Source organism: Talpa occidentalis, unplaced genomic scaffold (assembly GCF_014898055.3).
Source record: "Talpa occidentalis isolate TD23 unplaced genomic scaffold, MPIMG_talOcc4v2.1, whole genome shotgun sequence".
Taxonomy (NCBI): Eukaryota; Metazoa; Chordata; class Mammalia; order Eulipotyphla; family Talpidae; genus Talpa; species Talpa occidentalis.
The window spans coordinates 116,265,594-116,290,863 of record NW_026555331.1 but is presented as its reverse complement, the minus strand read 5'-3'; the positions used below and the strand labels follow the sequence as shown (position 1 = coordinate 116,290,863).

The window sequence follows — 25,270 nt, the reverse complement described above, 5'->3', positions numbered from 1 at the left end:
AAATAACTCTTAAAAAAAATTTAAATAAAATTTAAATCTGAACTCTGGCAATCTGGCTCCAGAATCTAGGCAGTTCTGAACACACCCCGATACCACATACACTCTGCAGTCTAACAGGAATATGGGAAATATGCTTTTAGAAATGTGAAGTGGTTCTATCAATCTTTGTTATTTACTTATGTGAGAAGGTTAAGGGCTGGTGGAGAGAGGGTTAGAACACCATAAAGTAGCATCTCTGAGCTCTTGCTTCCTGAGTCACAATTAATCCTCATGAAAGACTGGGATGTCCATGGGAAATTCCTCAGAATTCTCAGGCTGTGCCCTTGATAATAGAAAGGGTGTTTCTGAGAAACATCACTGGCAAAGCTTCCTTCCCTGTATCTTCCTAAATATCTTTCTTCCCTCCTTCACAGTGAAGCCTTCTTAATCAAGTCTTGCATTTAGTGGTTTTCTATTTCTTTAGGCCTTATTGTTCATAGTTCTTCCCAACATGTCTTTTTATCTTGAGCTCACAACTTATTGGAAGGGAAGAATATTTTGCCTATATTCTAGAGAAACAAAGAAAGGGAAACTGAAAAATACAGAAGATGTGATAAGATCTGTAGAGCTTAAAATAAACATCTGTCTCCTGAATGTTTCTGAAGGATGTTTGCTTGTGTACCTGCATACATGATCCGTAGTTTTGATTTTTAAAGCATTTATCTGTTACTAATAAGCTATTGATGTCAATTGGGAAAGTATACTTATTTACTAAATGGTAGAGAGTAGTTCAGACACAACAAATATCCACAGTGAGCTATCATTTTTCATGCATATAGTTCATACTTTACCACAAATTTAAATAACATGTAAATAAAACAGCACCACGTTTGCTCTTTTTTTTCCCCCCAAACGTGAAATACTTTTACTTACAGCCCTCGTAGATGTCTGTGGGAATGTGGACTGCTGCATGCTGATAGGATATTCGTCGTCCAAAATTTGCATCATGTTCAAATTCTGGTTTTATCCTCTGACTCCCTGGTTCACTGTCATTTTTTTCAGGCTACAAAGGAAAGAGACGATAAACAGTATTACAACTTCAGTTAACACAGATTCTCACATTCATGTTTTTATTTGCTAAGTGCACATTCTTTAAAAAATAAAACCATCAGGGTATTTTAAAATAAAATGCCAAAATATTAATTTTCTCAGTACTGCCATTACTCAAGTCCAGGCTAAATGACCAAATTTGTCCTTATTAAAATGTGCATGAAAAGATCAGGTGCTTTTAAATTCAGTCGTATTATATTTATTCCCTTGAAATAAATTCCACAATTTATTTTACCAAATTTTTAATATAGTTGATTAAAATCCTTGAATTAACAACTAATGGTATAACCACAAAAAGATCAGTAATGAAAAATTGTTTTGTCATATTTTCCCTGATTTTTGCATATTTCTAGCTGTATCAATTTGTTTTTTAAAAATAGTATACTAAAAAGATCTCTTTTAACTGTCACTACAATTAAACCTTAACTAGAACCAATTTGTTCTGCAAGGTAGGAGCTGAGATTCAATCAATAATGATTTCAGAATATCCCACAGGAGTTTAAGGTTGAAAATTAATTTTCTATCTATTCAAACTATGCTCCTGATGCTGAATTACTTTATTGCCTTCCTTTAACAGGAAACTAAGGATTTCACTCAACTGCATTCATGTAACAATATCTAGGCTGATTATGTTAAACCTTTTAAGTTCAAATAGTTGTTTTTATCTCTTCCCTAACTTCTGTTTTTAATCACAACCCTGTAAGTTCAACTTCATTTTAGAAACCAGAGTTTTCCATATTCCTAAAGTGATCTTCTGAAACCAAAACTGGAAAAAAAAAATTACATTTAACAGCACATTGCAGTGATAGAAATGATACACTTTTAACATTTATACAAACACAAATGAATGTATTTTTTCATAAGGAAGCAGCAACAATAGACACTGGTAAAGTTTCTAAATCTGTTGGGTCTGAGATATCTCTAGGTAATTAAATCATTTTATTAATTTATGACCAAATTATTGTTAAATGAAACATTAAAGAAAACATAAAAATGCACTCTACATAAGGTGTACTACTCTGTGAAAACTGATTCAGTTAGATACGACTGTGGATGTGATACTTTGTTTGTGGGTATGTGAAATTATAAAATTGGTCATTAATAAAAAAATACTGAGAACAGACAACTATTTCTTATTTGTGTGAAAGTTAAACTGAACATACGGAATAACAAAATAGTAGTGTTGAAAATCTAAAATTTGGGGCCTCCCCTGGTGGCGCAGGCAGTTGAGCACCTTGCTGTGAAGCTGTCTGCAGCCTCTGCAGCACGGGTTCGATCCCAGCTGACCAGCAAGGGTCCCATATGGCGCAGCAGACCCCTCCTGTCTTGCCCACTGCTCCCCTCAGCAGTGTATTTCGTCAGTCTGCCTGTTCTCTTCCCCGCTCTGTCTCTGGTGAATCCTTTCACCCTCCTGCACCTCTGGCCTGTACCCCGGTTCTTGTATAAAATAAATAAATCTTTTAAAAAATCTAAAATTTGGAAAAATAGTGGCATGCAAGAAACATCATTTCTACTTTTGTCTAAAGTAGAGGCTCAGAAAGCAGAAATAGAACACAGATGAAAAGAAAAAGAGAGAAATCACAGAGCAAAAATACACTTAACTAACACATCTGCCCTGGTCTCAATAAATTAAGAATGAAAATAATTGGGATTCCTTCTTGGATTCAGCTGTGAATTTTTACCACATTTTAAAATTAACTGTACTATCTATTGTTGGGCATATTTGACTAGAAGAAGAAAAAAGACATATTAAAACAACCTATTTTCATTACTAACATAAATGTGGAAAGGACACACTAAAATGAATGTCCTTCTCTGCTGCTAACATTCTGAGAGTGAAGTCTCAGCAGTTAGCTTAAGGCAGTGGCTTCTCAAAGTGTTATCCTTGGAGGAGTAGCGTTAGTTCCACTGTAACTTTTTAGAATGCAGGTTCTCAGGGCCGACCCCAGGCCCAGTCAACAGAAACACCAGGGGAGGAGCCACACAATCTACTTTAAGAAGCCATCTAGTTCATGGATTAATGTATCAAAACTTTCAATTAGCCATACATTTATATTTAGAACTACTCATTAAAAAGGCAGCATTAACAATAAGCATATCAATGGAAGACTAAATTTTTCCATCCTCCACACATGATACAGTTTTTAGTATTTGTGAATATACGCATGCAAATGGTTAATTTATTAGATAATATTTGTCAAAAAAAAGTTCCAGACTACATCAGACACTGGAGATACTGCAGGGGTTTATTCCCTTCTAAAGTATATTGAGGAAATGCTGTACATTATCAGGAACATAAAAGCACACACTGCCTTATCAAAGACTCAAAGATAATCCTCACTAAAGGAAACTGGGTTTACCTGGCATTCATGGACATATGAGATCCTTTTAAGTTCTTCTTTACAAAGAACATACTTACAAATCACTGAAAAAAGGCGTGGTGGACTGAGCAAACACCCAGAGATTTGATTCTTTATTGCAATAACATCTCTGATGTGGTCAGCACTATTCCTTGGGCTCACTCTTCTGATTTATAGATGAGGTTGGGCTACAGGTGTGGCTCTTAGCCTGTGAGGTGTATTAGAATCACCTGGGGAGCCTCCTACCACCAATAAGGGACCATATCATAACGGGGAGGAGGTCTGCTGAAAGACTGCTGGTTGTAACCTCTCTGATCTTCAATTAAGAACCCTCAAACTAAAGGTAAAAAAAGTCATTTTCAATTCTTAAAAAAGTAATCTGATTTCAATAATTTTAGAAAATAACATTATTTTTAATAAGTCTATGTTTTCCAGAAACATCAGTTAAATATATTTCTAGCAAATTTTAGAGATATAAAAAGTAGCATTAAATTATAATAGACATACAGTGAACTATACACATGAATTAGGGTTAAGAATATGTGGATATATGAAAATATGTATTTAGTCACTCAAGAAATATTAATTGGAGAAAAGGATACATTAATATTAGCACTTATAGAAAGAACATTTAATAAAAAGCAACGGCATCCTAGTGAATGGGAGAAGATATTTGCATATCATATATCCAAAAAGGAATTAATATCCAAATACACAAAGCACTCATAAAATTCAGCACAAAGTAAACCCAATAAAAATATGGCCAGAGAATCTGAATAGCCACTTCTCATGAAGACACACAGATTTCCAATTGACATTTGGAAATATGTTCATTTCTTATTACATGGGGAGTGCAGATAAATATAATTAAAAAGAAAATACGAGTCGAATGATAATAAATAAACTCTACACTAAGGACTTAAATGTAATATCTGTATTTTTCCTTTAGCAAATCACAATAACAATAGAAATAAAATTGGATTAATCAAAACAATGTGGTTTTGATTAATCACCTCACACCTGTGAGAATGGCTGTTCTCCAAAAGGAAAACAATTGTTAGAGAGGATGTGGAGAGATGAGAACCCTTGAACATTGTTGGCAAAAATATATTATTGCAGCCATTATAGAAAGGAGCATGAAGATGCCTCAAAAAATTAAAAATAGAAATTTTATACAATCTAGTTATCCACCAATTACTTCACTTCTGGGTATTCTCCTGAAAAATACAAAAACACTTACTTGAAGAGATGTATGCACCCTCATATTTACTACAGAATAATTTATAACATGAGCTAGAAACAGCCTAAATGCTCATCTACAGATGAATGGATACAGAAGACATGGTATATATCCACCATGGAATACCATTCAGCTACAAAAGAGATGAAATCCTGCCATTTGCAATATTATGGACCTACAGCATAAAATAAGATACCAGTGATACTAAGAGTGAAATTAGAGTAAGACAAACACCATGTGATTTCACTCTTGTGTGGTATGCTGAGAAAACAAACAGATGAACTAAATAAAACAAACATACACGTTTGGGCTTTCAGGCCAATTAGAGTTCACTAGAAGAGACTGGGGAGAAGAGTAGGTAAATAAGGATAAACAGAACATTGTAATGTAAAGGATAGAAGAGGACTTTTTAATTTTATACATTTTTGTGGTATATATGTATTTTTTTATTTTATATATTTTACATCATTTTTAATTTTTGCACAATGTATGCATTTTCATGTTGGTTATAGTCCCCATACAATTTCCACACCCCTTGTTTTGATCCTACTCCCTCCTCGCCCCCCACATTGTGTCTCTGGTTTATAGTTGCTTGTTGATTTTGATTTTTACTTTATTATAATTAGATTTTTTCCTGGTCCCTCATTTAGGTTTTCTAAATTCCTGCTATGGCAAGAGAAAGACATACAAGGAATCCAAATAGGAAAGGAAGAAGTTAAACTATCACTATTCGCAGATGGTATGATAATATACATAGAGAACCCCAAAAACTCCACAGAAAAACTAATTAAACTACTGAATCAGTTTAGTAAAGTAACAGGATACAAAATTAACACACACACAAAAATCAATAGCCTTCCTACACACAAACAATAAATCTGAAGAAGAAAAAATCAAGAAAACCATCCCTGTTATTATTGAAATAGAACCGGACTTTTAAAGGTGAACATTTTGATTTTCAACGATGCATACCTAAAACATACATTTATAATGCGATGTTAGCTCAGTAAAAAAGTTAGCATGTATAGATTATAATTACAAGATACTTTATACAGTCACCAAGACTCAAAGTCATCATATACAAGCATGTTGGCACCAATTTTATGGATCAAAAAGTAATGTTGCCTCTGTAACCACTCATTCACATTGGAATCTCAGCCTCCCGAATACATCTCTTGCATCAATTAGAAACTGCCATTCATCAAAGGAGCTGCAGCTGATCAAGCCCAATTTACAAATGAGTAGAATGAAAAGGAGCTAAGCCTTCATACAGTTATAGCTGCGCTAGTTAGGTTGGATGGCGAGGCTGATTAAGAAATAATGAATCTAGTACAATGGCAATAAGAACACAGTAGACTCTCCTGATTTATTAGTTCAAGCTGCTATTTTTTTCCTTGAGGATATGACTCAGAGAAGTATTGAGTGGATAAATATAATTAAAAAGAAAATATGGGTTGAATGATAATAAATAAACTCTACACTAGGGACTTAAATGTAATATCTGTATTTTTGCTTTAGCAAATCACAATAACAATAGAAATAAAATTGGATTAATCAATAGTCATGTTGTCCTTGTAAAATGTGTTTCGCTAATGAGATTTTTTAAATGAATTCAGAACTTTTCTCCAGCTCCTCAGGTAATTAAAATATTATAACTTCTCATATTTACTCTGTGGAAAAACTACAACATTAACTCATCAGAGGCAATTTATTTAACATATTAAGAAAAAAATGTTTCTATGACAATGTAAAAAGTTAATTTATAATATCAGTGGTCAAAATAAAATTGATGGAATACTTCTAGTTCTTAAAGATTAGGTTCACTGCTAAGTCTCCATGTATTCTTCCAATGCTAATTATTATATATAAAAAGAGAAGGATGTCTGAAATAGACTTTGAAGTGGGGAAGGGAATAATAGTGGCTGAAAATGCAATAAAACAGTAAGTTCTTACTGTCACAAACAGAGTAAGTTATAAACACTGTAGGTGACATTACAGCACATAAATATTTAAAATATGATGAGCCCAAAGATAAGTACAAATACAAAACACATAAAATAGAATTAATTTAAATTAAAAAGGATACTGATTACTGCAGTAAATTCATTAAAATTAAAAAAAAAAAACATTCCTCAAGTAAAATAATATACTGAGGTTGCTTGTGAGGATGAAATGATATTTCAAAAAGTCACAACACAGAATCTGAGAATATTCTCAAAATAAAATTGGCATACTTGTAATTTACACAATGGTTGAATTGGGTGACCACCTATCCCAGACCTCTGGTTAAGAATGGCAGAGAATTAAATACAGAGAATGGCAGAGAATTAAATTCATGAGAATTAAATACAGGTGAGTGTGATGACAAGCACTGGCAGCAAATTCCACATGTAGTGTGAAAATTCAAATCATCAAGATTAGAAAAAAAATATAATACTAGGAATGTATATTCACATCTATTTTGTATATTACACATTTATTATAGAATCTAAATTATGGGAAGAGACTGATAGGGTATTTCTATTTTACTAAGAGCTTGTAAAAGTACTATCATTACAAGATAAAAACGTTGATTCAATTACTCTACACGGGTTAGTCAAGAATTTAAAATTATCAACAAGGCTATTTTACATATGGATTTATATTTACTATCAATAATAATGCCCTGTGATCATATGGCCTGCTGGGTATTTCCAAAGGTAATAATATAAAGTCATCATAAGTAACAAGGCATCTAATAATAAGTATCCACATAATCTTTATAATTTATCTTCTGGTGACTTTTAACATCATATGCCACTTAAACAATATATTAAAATTTTACTAAACCTAAAGATTTAGAAATCTCTTTTTAGATGTGTCAACAAATAAGTTCAGTAATGGATAGACAGAGTTTTATGCATATTTCTCAGCTCAGGAGCAGCAATTTTTTAAGTGATGCACATGCAAGCAAAAAAAGGTTGAAGATAAAATTCAAAACAAGGCAGGCCCCCCCTTTGTTTCCTTTAGGTTGCAGATGTGGTAAGTTTACAATGCCTTTATAATGCCACTGAAATTTCAAAACTTTATAAGAATTCACTGAGTTCTAAATATATATACCACCTAATACTTCTGAAAAGAAATGACTAAACACACACTCTAAAAACAGAATTATATATGCCATCTCCCCCAAATAAATGAGAACCTGAGCTTAAGCTAACCTTGCAAAAGGAACACAAGTGCACAGAACATTAAAATTATCAGAATAAAGAAAATTTCAAAGAACCTCCCCACAAATAAGGCATAACTCTTAGAAGAAATGGAATCTAATCTAATCTCCTATTATTCTGGTCTTAACAGTGTTGTCACAAGGAATACTAGGTTGGCAGCTCACACAGGGGTACATGTGTTAATTTTAATCTATCCATGGTAAACATCACTGGGAGCAGTGGATCAGATAAGTGGAGATTTATGATTAAAGTCCAATCATTTTTTAATCATAGAGACTTCATCTCACTACTGCAAATCACTGTAAACAGCAATAAATTTTACTTCTCTTATCTGAAAATCATTAAAGTAATAGTATGTGCAACAAAGGATTACAGTAAACTCTATTTTTTTTTCTTTAGCAGAGTACTTTTTTTCATTAATATCATTTATTCATTTTTCTGTCTCCTCTTATCATTACACTGTATATAAAGCATTCACTGTCTAGTATAGAGTAAGTATATATACATACATACAGAAACTATTATTATTATAATTTAATCCAAACATACAGCATCCAAAATATTTAAATCATCTATTTTAGATGCCAAAAAAGGCCACTGTAATGAACCCATTATACAGATGTAATTCATATACAGGATATACAGAAGCAATTAACATTCTATTCCCATGCTATCACCTATTTGAAGACTGAAGATCATTCATTAGCAGACCATAAAATAAAGATTTTGTAATATAAAATTAAAACAGCAAAAAAAAAAAAAGGCTAGAAAAGAACCAAGACTGATTCTTTCCCTGATAATTAGAACAAATTTCACCGCTATTGGATGTTTATCTCTACTAGCTCCTTGTGAAATCAGGCTTATTTATTTCTAGAAAATAAGATGAAATCATGAAAAATTAGGCTTTTAAAAAGACATTTACATAGGGCATTATGTTGGAATTAATTTTAAGGTAGACAAGACTCTACTAAGAAAATAAATAGGAACATAAATATGCAAGGGAACTCAGTAGACTACCCAACTTTCCCAGACAGGCCAAATTTTTAAGATAATCAATAATATAAAATGTGGCAAATAAATCAACTCAATCTATTGACATAGGTATTCTGAGCTGAACTTTTTTCCATTTGAATTTTAGTTAGAAACATAGATCTTGGAATTAGGTTTATAAGGGTTTTTAATGATCTGCTTTCTTTTTACTTGCTTTGGGAATTAAGAAAATAGTGCAACTTGCTGGCACAACTCACATTCTGGGAAATGCTTCACTAATCTCCAGGGAATTTAAAGACTTATTGGAGTAGTGCTGGCATGCTGACTACTGCTGTGAGAAAGACTTATTGGGACAGATGTCTCTGCAAACCTAAACTAAGAACCTACATAAATTTCAAAAGTAAGGAGAACTTGAATGTGGAATTACATAAATAATTGCTGCATTAGTAGCTCTTTTATTTCACTTTATTTGACATTTAATTTTTCTGCCAAATCTGGATATATAAAACTTTCAATGATATCAAAACAATTTCTGCATTGGGTTCACATATTTTTCTGAATTTTTTTTTTGAAGATTCAGCTCTGATTATTATTTTATGTATACATTGTCTTCAAACAAAAAAAAAAAGGAAAATATCTCAATCTAATACCTTCTCATTATTTTTAATACAGATACGCATAAACATGCCCTATTTGAAGTTAAAAACACTTTCAATCACCTTAAATTATTAAAATAACATTGATAGGTACTTTTACAATTGTACTCTAGTCATAGTATTTGGAAACAATCAAATGGTATGGGTTTTTTCCCAAAACATTTTTCCTTGTCACTGTTATATTTGCAACTTAATGGCAGAGAATGATATAAAACATTTGATACTGTTTCAGGTCAACAGCAGGCCTTTGCTACCAGCAAATTTTTTCTTTAGGGTGTGATTTTTAAATTGCAGTACTCCAATTAACACAGATTCACACCAATTTGGGCTGAAATTGGAGGTAATGGTGAAAGGGGCGCTTTAAAAATGAGACAAAGTATGAAAACCAAAAACAGCACGTCTGTTATTATGACTCTGATTCTCAGCCATTTCCTGTTTGTATAAAATGAAGCTTCAACTTTTACTTATACTCACTGATTTATTGTGAATACCTTATTGAATAAGTACAATTTACTAACTACAAGAAGAGCTGTGTCCACTGCTGTGAGTACAAGAGCTACTTGGCAGGAACTTTTACTTGAGGAAAAAAATCCCATGACTCTTACAACTTTTAAGAAGAAACTGTATTTCATTACAAAAGTCATGCTGACTCAGGGAAATTTCCAGTAAAGTTTCTTCAGGTTTAATTACCATACAAAGACAATAAAATGTGATTTGAAAACCTTGATTATTGGAAACAAATTATGAAAATAACATTTAAGGACATTCATACAATAAAAATTTGTAATAGGATTAAATGTAAAGGAAATTTAGAAGTATAACATAAATTTCTACAGATCTTAAGTAAATATTTGAATATAAGTGATCATTATAGAGATGGAAAGGGAATGATTAAAGAGAGTTGGGGGAAAAAAAACAGAAAAAGACTCCTATTCCACTAGTCATGAACATGGAAAATCAAATCATATCCAGCAATGCTGAAGGGAGGAAACGTTAAAAATGATAACCATCAGATCAGGATTTACAATCTTTAAGTCCCCTTTAGAAGGCGCACAGTTAATATATAGACTTTACCTCTCCTATATTTATCTATCCATTTACACAAATAAGGACAAATTTATAAATCAATAGCATTCGTATTTACCATTCAATTTGTTCCCTTATTCATTGGATATTATATGTTCACCTTACACGATATAATCTCCAATGACCAGTTTTTAATAGTGGATATGATTTTATGAATTTGAGTAAGTAATTAAAAAACACTTAACTAAACTGGTATATAGAAAATTCAGAATAGAGGACAATGATGGTATGTCACTTTAAACCACAACAATGAGATGACATTATGATTTGGGAACACAAAATATATAAAATATCAAGCACTACTTGTAAATAAAGTTGTGAATATAGCAGTCAATAAAATCTACCTCTATTGCATAACATTTGGTGAGGGTGAGTAAATTTCATCGCCCATGTAAGTATAATTGCACTGGATAAGCAACAATCTTCAAAACAAATGTATAATCACTGAAAAGCCTAAAGTAAAATATCAAAGTCCAACATTTACTTATATTTCCTAAATTTCTTTCATTGTAAGATAGTAAATATTTCTACTGCAGAAAATCATTTGATGGTACTGATCAAAACACATGCATTAGTTGAGGCTAAAATATACTCAATAGAGAACATAATTTTATATTCATTTTATTGGAAAAGAATTTTTTGGATGGTTCCAAGTAGAATTTAATTAGTTAAAGTCACTCAGATGGGTGGGTAGTTTGGGCATTAACTTTAATATGTCAAGAAAACAAATTAACAAACTGCTAATTATATCCCAATTACTAGTTTCCCTATTTTTTTTTTCTGTTTTTGCTTTAGTAATAGAATTCTATATTTTATTTGGGTTCATGCTCATCTGGTTGGGAGGAGGCTTATTTACTTCTTCCTTCTGCAGTTAGGCAAGCAAGGCTAGTTGCTAAGTAGTGGACCATGGGTGCAAATAGAAGTGATATGTGCAATGTGCAGAACATGGCCTTAAAGACAGGTCCGTCCTCTATTACTACTTGCCTCCTTCTTGTCAGTAGAATACAATAGCCAATGGTACTTCAATAGAATTTTTTTTAAATAATAATAAAATAAAACACTCAGTGCTCCTGACAAAGGAGTTCTTATCCTGCTGAACAAGTTATCTTTACACATTGCAATCTCTAGAGCTTAGATTAGGTAGGCGCACTGTAAACTTCAGATCATTTAGCAATATCTTAGAATCACTGGATATGAGATTAAAAAGTACCTGGATAGTAAATGGTAAGGAGGGGTGAGAAAATAGGAACTCTGAGGCACCATGCTAGAAGATTTCAGGTTTGTTTTCTAATTTACAGCAAGGACTGGCCAAATATTGCCTGCAGGCCAAATCTTGTTCACTGCCTATATTTCATAAATAAAGTTTTATTGCAACAAATGCCAAAAAAAATCATTGTGGATACTGGAGGATCAATCTGACCACAACACATAAAGCTACAATGAAGAGAGCAAAAAACACTAGACACAGATCCTGAGGTCTGGATGATTCATATATTGCCACATAATGTTTGACATAAGATAGGAATAAACTGCTGCTTTTTTTTATCTACTTCTACTGAAAGAGACTTTATATAGCCAAACCAATATACTAATCATAAAACATAGTTCATTTTCAGTTAATAATTAGGGGTGTATGAAAGTAATAGCATTATTATATCTAAAACACTTTGAATTTCCCCAATCGAAGTTTAGTGTAGTATAAAATGGACTTGCTTACAATTCCATGCAAATTCTCAAAACTTTTACATTAAATAGTCCAATGCCAGCAAACTTGACTATATTAGCAGAAGTCCAAGAATATTCAGAACTAAATGACATTTAGTAGTTTTTCTAAGTTTTTCAGGCAAATATACGCCATGACTTTTCTGACAACCCAATATGTATTTGCAGAATTGGGATCATCATCTTTAGGAAACACTTGAGGGCCTCCCCTGGTGGTGCAAGGGGTTAAGTCTCAGCACTATGGAGCTATCAGCAGCCACTACAACACAAATGCAGCGAATCTACATAGCACAGCAGATCTCTCCTGTCTCACCTGCTGCTCCCCTCAGCAGTGTATTTCAGTCAGTCTGCCTGTTCTGTTCCCCACTCTGTCTCTGGTGAATCCTCTCACCCTCCCCACACCTCTGGCCTACACCCCAGCATGTAATTCACCCACTTTATTTACTATGAACTCTCTGTCATAGATTTACCAATTAACTGTTTAAAAATGATGCATTCTTATACTAATCAACATTTTATGTTAATATGCTGTTTTGTCCTTAATAAGCCTTCTAAATCAATAAAATGATGTATATACTCATTATATGAAAATAGTCTGCACTAGTAATCATCTATATCTCAAAGAAAGAAAATACTTATTAAATTCTAGTTCTTCACCTTAAAAATGGAAAAAATAAAGCCTAACCCTTTGATAGTGTTGTTGCAAATCCTCCCTTATTGTATAATTTGAACAAAGTGACTAGCAGTAAGAAAAAGTTACTGCTGAATAAATTATGGTATTCAGAAAGAGTAATAGTGGTATAATCTGGGAAGCTGCAGCATTTCAAGTGAAGTATATATTTTTTTTCCTAAAATCAGCTTTACTTGTTTTTATGTATTTTTCACTTTCCTGGTTAAATATCTGGGGAAAATGTTATACAACAGCATTGGAATACAATTTTTTAATCCAGATTTTAAAAAGTGTGAATAATGTGGTAATCAGTTTTATTTGATTTGTTCTCTGATCTATCTCAAGCTCTCAGAAGGACACCTAAATTATTGGAGGTCCTCAACAATTTTGAATAAAGAAATTATGTAGATAGTCTTTTTCTGATGAAAAAATTCAAACACATTAGAATCTAAAAGATTTTAAGTATACATTTTAGTTCAGAATGACAAATATTGCCACCATATATCACTAAATAAAATATTTCCCTAATATCTGTTCAAATGTGTCAATATTAAAAGTGACTTTTTTAAAAAATATTTATTCATTTATGCATACAAGAAGTAGGGCACAGGCCAGGGGTGTGTGGGGGTCGGGGGGTGAGAGGATTCACCAAAGTCAGAGTGGGGACTGAAATGCACTGCAGAGGGGAGCAGCAGGCTAAACAGGAGAGGTCTGCTGAGCTATGTGGGTCACCTCCCTGGCCTGGGATCGAACTCATCCTGCAGTGGCTGCGGATAGCTTCTTAGTGCTGTGTCTTAACCCCTTGTGCCACCAGGGAGGCCCCAAAGTGACTTATTTGTACTAAAATAACCCATCTTCTAAAAATCTTGCACACTAATGTCATTCATTTAACAAGGACCTACTATGCTCTCAAGACTGAATGGGCAGCACCAGTGGTTGTGCAGCTTTCATGTTATAGTTGCAAAGTGTGGCTCCCCATAGTGTGTACAGTCCAGACATGCCCAGTGACCCGGGTGCCAGGAGCCAAGATACAGAAATGGGTAGGAACCAATCTCTGTCTTCAATATTGTGAATAGACTGTGGAGTATTTAAGTTGGTTCGGTGAACTGGAGTCTGAACGGGTGCAATAGGAGTTCATATCCAGAGTATTTCTGTAACAGGGTGGTTCCCAGGAAAGGGGGAGGTTCCAGGTTCCCTGCCCCACCGAAAAAGGAGGGTGGAGCTGAGCAGGGAGAGAAGAAGCTGCAGAGAAGACTGAGAAGGAAGGAAGCAGGATGGAGCCAGGGGGAGACCTGGAGGAGGCACATGGAATGGAGCGACATGTGAAGAAACTGTCCTTGCCTTTTGGTCGTAGACTGGGTGACACAGATGTGGGTGAGACCCGTGGGGAGATGACAATGGCAGCTTTTATCTTGATTTTCCTCTTTTCCTTGTGGGCTTGCTGGTTGTTTCTGACCCTTTTCTGTGGGTCCCCACTGGAAGACACTTTAGACTTGTGGCAGGCTTTGGGGCCTTGCTCTGGGCCGATCCCATTTGGATGGACGCTTACCCACGAGGGGACGGGTAACTTTGGGTGCTTCATTTAGAAACTAGATTCTTTGCCTTTCCTGTATTGTTTCCTAGTTTTATTAAAGTTCCTTCCCATTAAAGTGTCATATGCTTTCTGTTGATGCGGCAGATGGCAGAACCCATTTAGAATAGACAGTTTTGTGGGGTCTAGGGTGCCCCCTCTCCCTGCCCTGTAACATTTCTTCTTAGGAAGATGGAAATAAAATTTGTAAAAACCATATTAGCTACAATCCATCATTACCTTACCATCCAACTGGCAATCCTCTTATGTTATGAAATATTTTCTGAAAAAGTTAAACGTACTAATCCAGCTTGTTCTGTTAAATCAATCACCCTAACATAACTAAGTTTATCTTGGAATCTCATGCAAAATTTTTAATACTCACATCAAGTTCATCCTTTGCATTGTAGTAGACAACTTCATTACTCTATAAAAAAAGGAAAAAACATGATTTATTGATAGGAGCACCATATAAAGATTTTACAGATAAAATATTAAATAAATCTTATGTATATTTTAACTAATAAACTATGATATTCCCTTAAAAATATAGTTCATAAAGATCCAGAGATATCAGTTAATACTTCTTAATAACATATCCAAACACTATTATCAGTGACATTAGAAAAGCATATCATGGGGCCTCCCTGGTGGCACAAGGGGTTAAGCACCAGACTATGAAGCAATTCACAGCCTCTGCAGCATGAGTTCAATCCCCAGCCAGCCAGGGAGCAACCCACATGGACAGGCAGACTTCTCCTGTCTCGCCCACTGCTCCCCTAAGCAGTGTACTTCAGTTGATCTGCCTGTTCTGTTCCCTGCTGTCTCTGGTGAATCCTCTCACTCCCCGCATCTCTGGCATATACCCCAGCTCTTGTATGCATAAATAAATAAATCTTTAGAAAAAAAAAAGCATATCTTGCATTCAGGAAAAAGATCTTAGTATAGGTCTGAGAATCATGTGTCACAAAAAAACAGAGAATATATAGTGCAAATAAGCTATACACACACATTCACACATTCCCAAATATATACATGCACATACATATACACCTAAACCGTAAAATGATAAACAGGATTAACTAAGAAAAATACAACACATGCTTGTTACTATTTTGCTGAAGTCACTACATTAATAATATACACATTAAGGGTTGAAATTATTCTTGAAGAAAGGTGTATCTGAAAATGGTGGAAATATCCCCAAGAAACTCAGGTTAGGGCTCAATAGTAACAGTGAAGTACATAGCAAAAGTTATCAGATTATCTAACTCATTAGTATTCTCATATCCTACCAAAGTGGTGAATTAGTATTGGCTTTTCAAAAATAAATACATATGGACATTTCTGATAGGGCCAAATATTGCTGACATACACCATAAATATAAATTACAAAATATAAATTTATAAACATAAATTGTTTTATAGAGGGAAAGTGGAAAAGAAAAGAATGAGTAAAACAATTGTCAAATAATTTTAAATTCCTAATCTTTGTGTCACTAAGACTAGTTCCATGAAATATAAAAGTAATCCACTTATAAAGATTTCCTTTTTTTCTTCTCAACTGATTAACTATACTGTCTACTTCTCTATTATTATTCCAGTAATAATCTGCACTCAACAGTAACTAAAGCATTATGAAAAAATGCATTTCTCTGTGCCTCTTAAAAATCTACAAATACTCGAAAATTTTACAGAAAGAAAGCACAATACACAAAATATTTTTATAGAAAGAAAATAACTTGGGAGAATTACAGTAAACTAGTGTTTCTTTACATATGTTCCAAAACAATCACTAATTCTTCAAGATATAATAATAGCATTACATAGGCAAAAATATTCTATGATCATAGAGTTTTAGAAAAAATAAAGTTAAAATGGTCTTTTTGGCAGTCACAGAATTTCAGAGTATGGATGTGCTTTATAAATGGCCAAGAGGAAAACAGATCTTGTTTACCACAGAATTTGTCTCTATTTTTGATTTTAGAAACTTACCACAATATTGAAGATCCAAAATATATAGGTCTCTCTGAAAACCAACCAAACTAAATGCTACATAAATATAAGAACATATGTTTTATAATACTGAATGAACCCCCTGAGTTTAAATTTATTTTATAGAATCAATAACTTTTAAAATTACAATTTAATTGATTTTTTAATAAGTAGCTAGAGAATTAAAGATTTTAATTCCTGAAACTCTTCTTATAGCATGAGATTTGTGACAAAGTTAAAAAACAAAATCAGAACTCAGCACATACACAAAGCAAGAGAATCTTCTGAATCCCCACCTGAGATCCAAATCTAATTACTAGTTTATTGATCTCTTTTCAACTCTATAATTTATACTTGTGAGACAATTTTCAATTTAGAAAGTGGATTCCATCAAAAGTTAAAACACTGAATCATTTATCTTCAATTTAGATTCTATTTCTGACAACTGGGTTGCTGATACAGAATTTGAAAATGTAGAAAACAAAGTGAACTGCAGTTTCAGGCAGTTGAGCATTACAATTTTCAACAGACTTTCATGAAATATCTATCTGGTCATACTGCTGAACCAAGAGAGAGACAAAAGAAGTGGAATATATCTACCTGATCCTTTATTTTTTTTTTAAAGATTTATTTATTTTTATACAAGAGCTGGGGTATAGGCCAGAAGTGTCGGAGGGTGAGAGTTTTCACCATAGTGGGGAACAGAACAGGCAGGCTGACCGAAGTACACTGCTGAGGGGAGCAGCGGGAGAGTCAGGAGAAGTCTGCTGCGCCATGTGGGTAGCTCCCTGGCCTCCCAGGGAATCAAACCCATGCTGCGTAGACTGCAGACAGGTTCACAGCATTGCGCTCAACCCGCTGTGCCATTGGGGAGGCCCTATCCTGATCCTTTAGATAAAGCAATGGCTACAGGTCAATTATATGAAACAACTTATGTGTCTAGACTTGCACTGAGTCCATGATCTAGAGTTAATGGGCCAAATCAATTACCCAACGCTTTTCTTATGTGTGATTCATGATAACATATACAAAGGGAACTTATTTATCAAACCTAAGATTAAGATTTTCACATATAGTGTCATAAAAGGGTAAAGTATAAAGAAATGGTAGCATGGCTCAAACTAAGTTTTCATTTTATTAAACAGTCCTGTAAATTAAAATTGAAATGACAAAATCTAAGAATTTCAAAACGTCTTTTCTTTGTTACTGTACTATATTTTATGGAAAACCCTAGTTTTTACCCTTCTTTTTTTAGAAACTCTATATTGCATATAAAAAATTTTACTCAGAATGTGTACTGCAAAGTTTCTGAACTTTGGAAGATATATGATCCCAAAACCTATTTTTTTACTTTTTAGCAACTGAAAAAATATATACATTAGTCATAAAATATTCCTGCATAAATACATTCATACTCCTTATAATTGGGTACTTCTTATTTCGATTTTTAAAAGGCTCTTTACATACTATTCAAAATATAAATACAAAAGGAAAATGTAAATACAAAAATGTAAATACAAAGGAAAATAAAATTGTGACTTTTTCTGGAAAAACAACAAAATTATGAAGCATTTATTCAAATATGTGTTCTGAAGCAGGTGTCAAACTTTATTTTTTTAAAGATTTGTTTATTTATGCATACAAGAGCTGAAGGTGTAGGCTGGGGTGTGTGTGGGGGGTGGGGGCGGGGGTAGAGGGTGGGGGGTGAGGATTCACTAGAGCCAGAGGTTGGGAGCAAAACAGGTGGATTGACTGAAATACACTGCTGAGGGGAGCAGCGGGCAAGACAGGAGAGGTACGCTGCGCCATGTGGGTGGCTCCCTCACCAGGATCTAACTTATGCACTGGCTGCTGATAGCTTGATAGTGCTGAGACTTAACCCCTTGAACACCAGGGAGACTAGCCATATTTTAATAAGAAAAGGAAGCACAATGGACTGTGGTGGTGCATTCTAGGTGATTTGGTGGTGGGTACCCTATAGTGGTGACACCTGATGGGAAGGATCTTAATGCTACCACAATTCAGAGTAAACTAATTTCTAAAAATGTTATTTAAAAAAGAATACACAGACCTTAGTAGAATGTGCTATTGATTATAACCATTGCCAAACAATATTTCTTCCTCACCAATAAAAATGCTGTTGTTTTTGGCTAAGAAGCTTTATTTTTACTTTACATGTATGTATACACTTTTCTATCTCAACTCTAAACTTTTCATCCATAGCATATATATTCTAATATCCTTTAATTATTACCTAACAGTAAAGTTCAATTAATCAAATTCAGTAAGGATAAATCTATGTAGGGCATCAAGATATGGGGAAATATTACAGTGCATTTAATCTGTCACCCCAGTCCACCTATACAGCAAGATGACACTAAGATAAATGAAAAACATCAGAGCATTTACTTTATATAACCACATAGAATAATGTTTCCACTTTGAGTTTATCATATTTTCTTATAAAAAATTACAATGATTTGCTTTCTGGGGCTTTTGTTTAGCTTAAATATTATTTTAGTAAGAAATAATTTTAAATAAGCTTGAGAAAAAATATAATTAGGTAAAGTTGTGATTCTTTTTTCTACCACATTCATTTATAGCTCTCTTTTGCTGCATAAAAATATATATGAAGATAAGTATTGCTATGTTAGGCTAAATCAGTCTAAAATCAAATCACTCAGGTCACAGAATCATCAAAATATATTCAGAACTCGCAATCTTAACAGGATTGGGATAAAAGACAGTTCCCTGGAATAAAGAACAATTCGCACTGAAACAACCCAATTTATGCTTTGATGTTTTTATAGAGATCAGTTTTGGTTAAAATGAACTGTGTGCTAAGAGAAAAATGGAGAGGAAATTGCATAAAAAACAATTACGTGACCCGAAGGCACAGCTTTAAAGAAGAGGAAACAGTGTCAGCTGAATCTCTTCTCTCTTTACTCTGATACCGATTTCCACCTCACTTAAAATCTGTACAAGGAGTTGGGTAGATGGGCAGGGGAAGGAGCCTTAGCACCAACAGAAGGATCCATACCCAACTCATTTACAATTTTCGGGTGACATTATGCTATGCTAAGTGTTAAGGAAATGAAGATGTGCATTATGTATCTGTACTCTGACCATAAGGAACAAGTTCTTATTCTCCCAATTTAGGTGTGGTAAGAAATTTAGCATCTGAGTTAGTTACTCTGATCTGCCATAATTGAAGAATATCTCTTATTATCCTTGAACTGCACAATCACATAAACCAAAACTTTCCCAGACTTCACAGTAGGTGAGAATAAAGGATTTCACGGAGATGTGACATTCCCCATTTGTTGATCAGTTCAGGACTGTGTGTTTACGAGTATGTGCATATGTTTTTGTTTCTTTCTTAATCACGTACCTCGCCTATCATTCAAAATTCCCTCAGTCCCTCTTCAGTATCATTAATACTTTATAGTATGACGTATAAACTAATTATCAAGGCACAGATTATAGAAATGAGTCATCTACTTCTCTCTTATGCTTTTGGCTACATGCTTTTATGCAAATTATCAAACAACATCATCCTGGAAGACATTTTACACTGAACCAGAGGTTTTCAGTGGATTTCTGGGCATTACGTACAATATGATAGAAAAAGCCAGCAATAGCCTCAAACTAGATCCATACATTAGTTAAGCCTTTAGAGAGCTATTTTTCACAATTTAAGCACCACCAGATGACAAAAACAAAGTGTTTCATTTCTGATTTTTAACCAAGTATTTTAGTTATTTATTATCTCCTTGAAGCAAATTTACCCCAATGGTCCACACTAATATAATACTGCTGCTTACTGAAATTTAAAACATCCCCTAGAAGGTTGAGAGATAAATTACTTTAGTTTCCCAGTGTCTACTGGGAGTCAAAAATTAAATCTGGGCAAAATAGACCATTCCATCTTAAAAATGTATATTGTAAGTGACAGTCCCTTGCATGCCACTTTCCTATAAAAGTCAGCCTCTGATGAATAGTTAATGCTAAAAATCTAAGGCATAAGTACAAATATTTGACATGGAAGCTAGATCTTGCCTGGGGTAGGATTTAAAAATTGGAAATGAAAATCAGGATTTTTAGCCAACATCTGAAATATTGGACATTCAAATTCCAATAGAGATTAACTTTCTGTCCAATTAATTCCATTTTCTTGACTATATGCTTAACTCTACACATGAGTTATAGTCTGACAAATTTTGGGCAACTGTTCTATTGTCTGCTAAAGTTGCCTTTATAACAATCTCATTCTATTGTCCTTTTTATCATTTTCTAGTTCCGAATAAGAAGTCAATTGAATAAACATTAAGGATATATATACTTCATCATAAATGAGTTAATGATCCCTGCCAGCCAAGATGCACATTATTTATCTAAAATAATTTATAGGGCCTCCCTGGTAGCATAAAAGGTTAAAATGCAGCCTATGAAGCTATCCGCAGCTACTGCAGCATGAGTTAAATCCCCCAGCCAGGGAGCTACCCAGATGGTGCAGCAGACCTCTCCTTTCTTTCACTCTGCTCCCCTCAGCAGTGTAGTTCAGTCAATCTACCTGTTCTGTCCCCCACTCTGTCTCTGGTGAATCCTCTCACCCCCAAATCTCTGTACCCCAATTCCTGTATGCATAAATAAACCTTTAAAAAAATTAATTATAAATCAAATTTTTGGTTATCTTTGTAGCAATTTGTCCTGGTAACCACACAGACCACTGCAATTGATTGTTCCCAAGTCAGCTGTGGTGGATGTGATGCGATAGCCATCAGCAGCATAAACAGGGAGAATAAAAGAACCTAAGAACATGTGGGGGGGTGCATGCATGGGGGCGGTAGGGGGAAGGAATGAATGTGAACAAAAGTTCTCACAGATAACTAAAAGTAGGTAAAAGTAAATTAAAGGCAGTGGTTCTTGAGAAACAGTATTATTTGTCACTATATTTGCTTGAAGTTTGCAATGCAAGAGCATGTTATTTATAAAAAAAAAAAAAGGAAAAATAAAGATGAACTCAATTCATCTGGAGTTCAGTTTTACCAGGTTACTACACTGAAGGACTATGATATTCATTCATATTATAGACAAGATTTAATAAATAAGACAATTGGTGTATGGTTGTTTAACACAGTGCCTAGCACACAATATATGCCCTGTAAACATTATCAGCTGTTATTTTATATATTGAAAAAAAATCAGGACTATCCATAGAATGTATCCATTGGCTTTATTCGATGCTTATACATAAATCAAGGTCAGTTATAATAATTTTAATCTTCTTAGATCTGTGGGTAGGCTATGGTTCTTTTTAATTCATTTTAAGTACTTTTTCCAAAGATTCCATGTAGCCAAGTAGAGGAGAAAATAAATAAGTAGTTGTTGTTATTTTTCAAGCTGACAATTAAAATGAGGTAATTTATAAGTGAGTCTAATGCAAATGATAATTCAGGGATGGACCGGGTGCACCCTGCCTATTGAATGCATTGCCGTGCTCCAAACTTTTCTGTGATTCCAAGTACTCTCTTTCCAGCCCATCTTCCTACATGTCAATTCTCATTCACTTCTGCCAGGAAAACAATTCAATCTTCTATTAAACCAAAAGTGTGCCTGTTCAAACTAATACCCTTACGGCAGAATCAAGGAACATCAAGTGACACAAGGAGCTCTCACATAGGCTAAGTCAGGGGCTCTCACATTTAAAAAATAAAAACTATAGTAAACATGGACTTTTTTTTCTGTCTATTCAGTAACACCACGGTTTTTGGAACTTTTTCTTCCAATCACGTGACTATTTTTAGTTGGCAGATCATACACTTACTCAACCACAGAATTTAACAGGTGCCAAAATCTACCCATGGATCATAGGATCCATGTTCCTATTTCTTTTCCAGAAGTAGTCTCATTTCCAGGAGTAGCTAAGGCAAGAAAAAACTGAACTACTTAAAGCCCTAACCCTGCCGTGCTAGAGGCTGTCTCTATCTTGCTTCTTACTTATGGAACCAATAATTTATTATATTTTTAAGGCTGTTCAGAAAATGCTTTCTAACACTTACAACGGACAGCACTAATATAAACACCACACTCCTTACAATGCATCGTCCATTAATTTGCTAAACTTCATCTACTGGTGGGGGCTCTAAAACTTAACTGTTGTAAAACTTATGCCACCAATGCGAACTCCCCTTTTTGGATGCAAGCAGCTCCCACATTCTTATAGTCATTTTCTCTTTAATTACATTCAGGTGGTTTGTAAAAAAAATAATAAAAAGCCAGATGTGTTCTGGCAAGAAATTTCTTTTTTTGGTCTAACATTTAAAATTCTAGCAGAATAAAGAAGTCAGAAGATCAAAAATTTCTCAGTTCATATATAAACAATTGTAATATTTTTCTAACATTTCTTTAATGAACTAAAGGTCAAAAATCCCTTAGTGCCAACTTAATATTTTATGAGTAGAATATCAAACACATAATATTTTTTTGGTGGCGGTTGTGTTGTAGTAACACACAAGTGATGAACAGTTGTGCCGCCAAAATGGTGAATCATAGTGTAATAAACCAATGTTTCCTCAACAAAATAAAATGCAACATGGGAAAAAGTTACTATTATTTTTAATGATTTATATCACTTTCTTTACATAAACTCATTAACCTTTAGAAAATCTGGCCTAATTAAAAACTGGAATTATTGTACAGGTTTTGATAACCTATCAAGAATCTGTAAGAAAAAGGAAGTGTAATACTATTGTTAAAATGTTCTGAGATCAAGGGCCTCCCCTGGTGGCGCAGCGGTTGAGCACTGGGTTGCAAGGCTGCCCGCAGCCTCTGCAGCGCCAGTTCGATCCACGGCCACCGGCGAGGGTCCCACAAAAAAAAAAAAAAAAAAAGTTCTGTGATCAAAGTTTAAAATGAAGAATATAAATTATCCATTCCTTCTCTTAACTCTTAGCATGCATACACAAAAATAAATATATAAATGCACATTGAGTTTTGTTCACATGCCAAGCTCAAACCTAGCAATCTAAACACATGTGATTTTTTGAGAAACTGTTAAAAATAAATCAAGGAGTGGGATATTATCAATTGCAATTTAACATGTTTGAAAACTAAGATTAACAGTAGGAAAACTGATTCAAATGGGTCTTCAAAACCTCAAGTACTTGTTCCTTATATTTGCTGCTCTTACAAATTCAGGAGTTATCTATTTCTTGGAAGCAGTAAATTACTTAATACACTGAGCCATGTTCCCCTAATAGCAAAGAGAATATCTAATAAGCTTTTGACACAATTCATTCATTTTATTTGTTTTTTGCCCTCTGATCTATTTTAAAATGTGAATTTAATACAAAATTCTTTAGCTTGTTGGAGGAATAAAACTGGAAAAGGATTTGGCCCTTTTAAGCTGACTTCCATTATTTGTCGAAACATCACTACAGGCTTATACATTAGGTGACTGTTATTATATCTGTAATATTACAGTTTCTTTTTAAGGTGCCATTATGTTGCTTTTGAATTGAAATATTGTTAATAACTCACCATGTGTATTAGCCAATCAAAAAGGCAGTCACCCAACTGCAGAGGTCACAGCAAGCAATAATAAACCCAGGTGTCTTCCCTATGTTTAATTATCTAATTGCAAAGGTGCTAAAGTATTCCAGCCCCAAGCTATACGAGAAAGCTGGTCGCGCCATTAGAAATATCATCCTGCATGAAAGAAACATTTGTGACATCCCCAAAGGAAATATTTATTACATAAAAGACACCATTTTAAAGAACTAAAAGAAAAAGGAGAGAAGATTAAATAATTTCCATTGGAGTGGAGACAGTATTTTATTCTGCCTATGTTCCATACTAGCACAGAGTCTGGAATATTGTATGAACACCTACAGAATGAATGTTGTACACAGAGATTCATAAATAAATTAGTAACACAAGTCTATAAGGAGATATTATGAATTTTATGCTAACAATAACAAAACATACAGAAATTGCATCAGAGACCAAAAAAAAGTTTATAGCTTTAAAAATCTTCTAAGTTCAATGTAGACTAATTCCATTTGTATAAAATATCAATTCCAAGTGGAATTTCAAGTGTACTGTAATTCCAGAGTTCCTTGGTTCTTAAACTTCAAAGGAGATTAATTCCTATTTGCATTACGAGCTACTGAAATTTATATAATCTGATAAACTTTAGTAAGAATCTGCCTGTAAATCTTTTAGTGCTCCAAATGATACTGATAAAAATATGATTTAAACTGGAGGAGAGGGCTTCCTGGTGGTGCAAGGGGTAAAGACACCACCTATGAAGCTAGCAGCAGCCACTGAAGTACGAGTTCGAATCCCAGCCAGGGAGTTATACACATGGCACAGCAGACCTCTGCTCTCTCGCCCGCTGCTCCCCTCAGCAGTGTATTTCAGTATATCTGCCTGTTCTGTTCCCCACTCTGTCTCTGGTGAATCCTCTCACCCCCCACACCTCTGGCCTGTACCCCAGTTCTTGTATGCATATATAAAGAAATCTTTTTTAAAAATAAAAATAAACTGGAGGAGAAAATTAAAAGTAGAATATAAGAATATAAAACATCATTTTCTTCATCTATCAAATCTCCCAAAAAACTCAGTCCGGCATTGAATAAACACATCTATGATGCTGAGGAACTTGTTTTAATTTTCTTTA

At 34.0% G+C, this 25,270-nt stretch overlaps 1 protein-coding gene across 4 annotated transcripts in view; it reads right to left on the bottom strand.

Moving 5' to 3' along the window:
* Window positions 1-25,270, bottom strand: part of CACNA2D1 (calcium voltage-gated channel auxiliary subunit alpha2delta 1) — a 415,589-nt gene that overhangs the window by 148,922 nt on the left and 241,397 nt on the right. For all 4 annotated transcript variants that reach the window (XM_054692495.1, XM_054692492.1, XM_054692493.1 and 1 more), the window contains exons 5-6: window positions 14,978-15,019; window positions 913-1,042 (exon numbers count right to left, since the gene is read on the bottom strand). In XM_054692495.1, coding sequence (XP_054548470.1) covers window positions 913-1,042; window positions 14,978-15,019 — 172 coding nt within the window. The remainder of the gene's footprint in view (window positions 1-912; window positions 1,043-14,977; window positions 15,020-25,270) is intronic.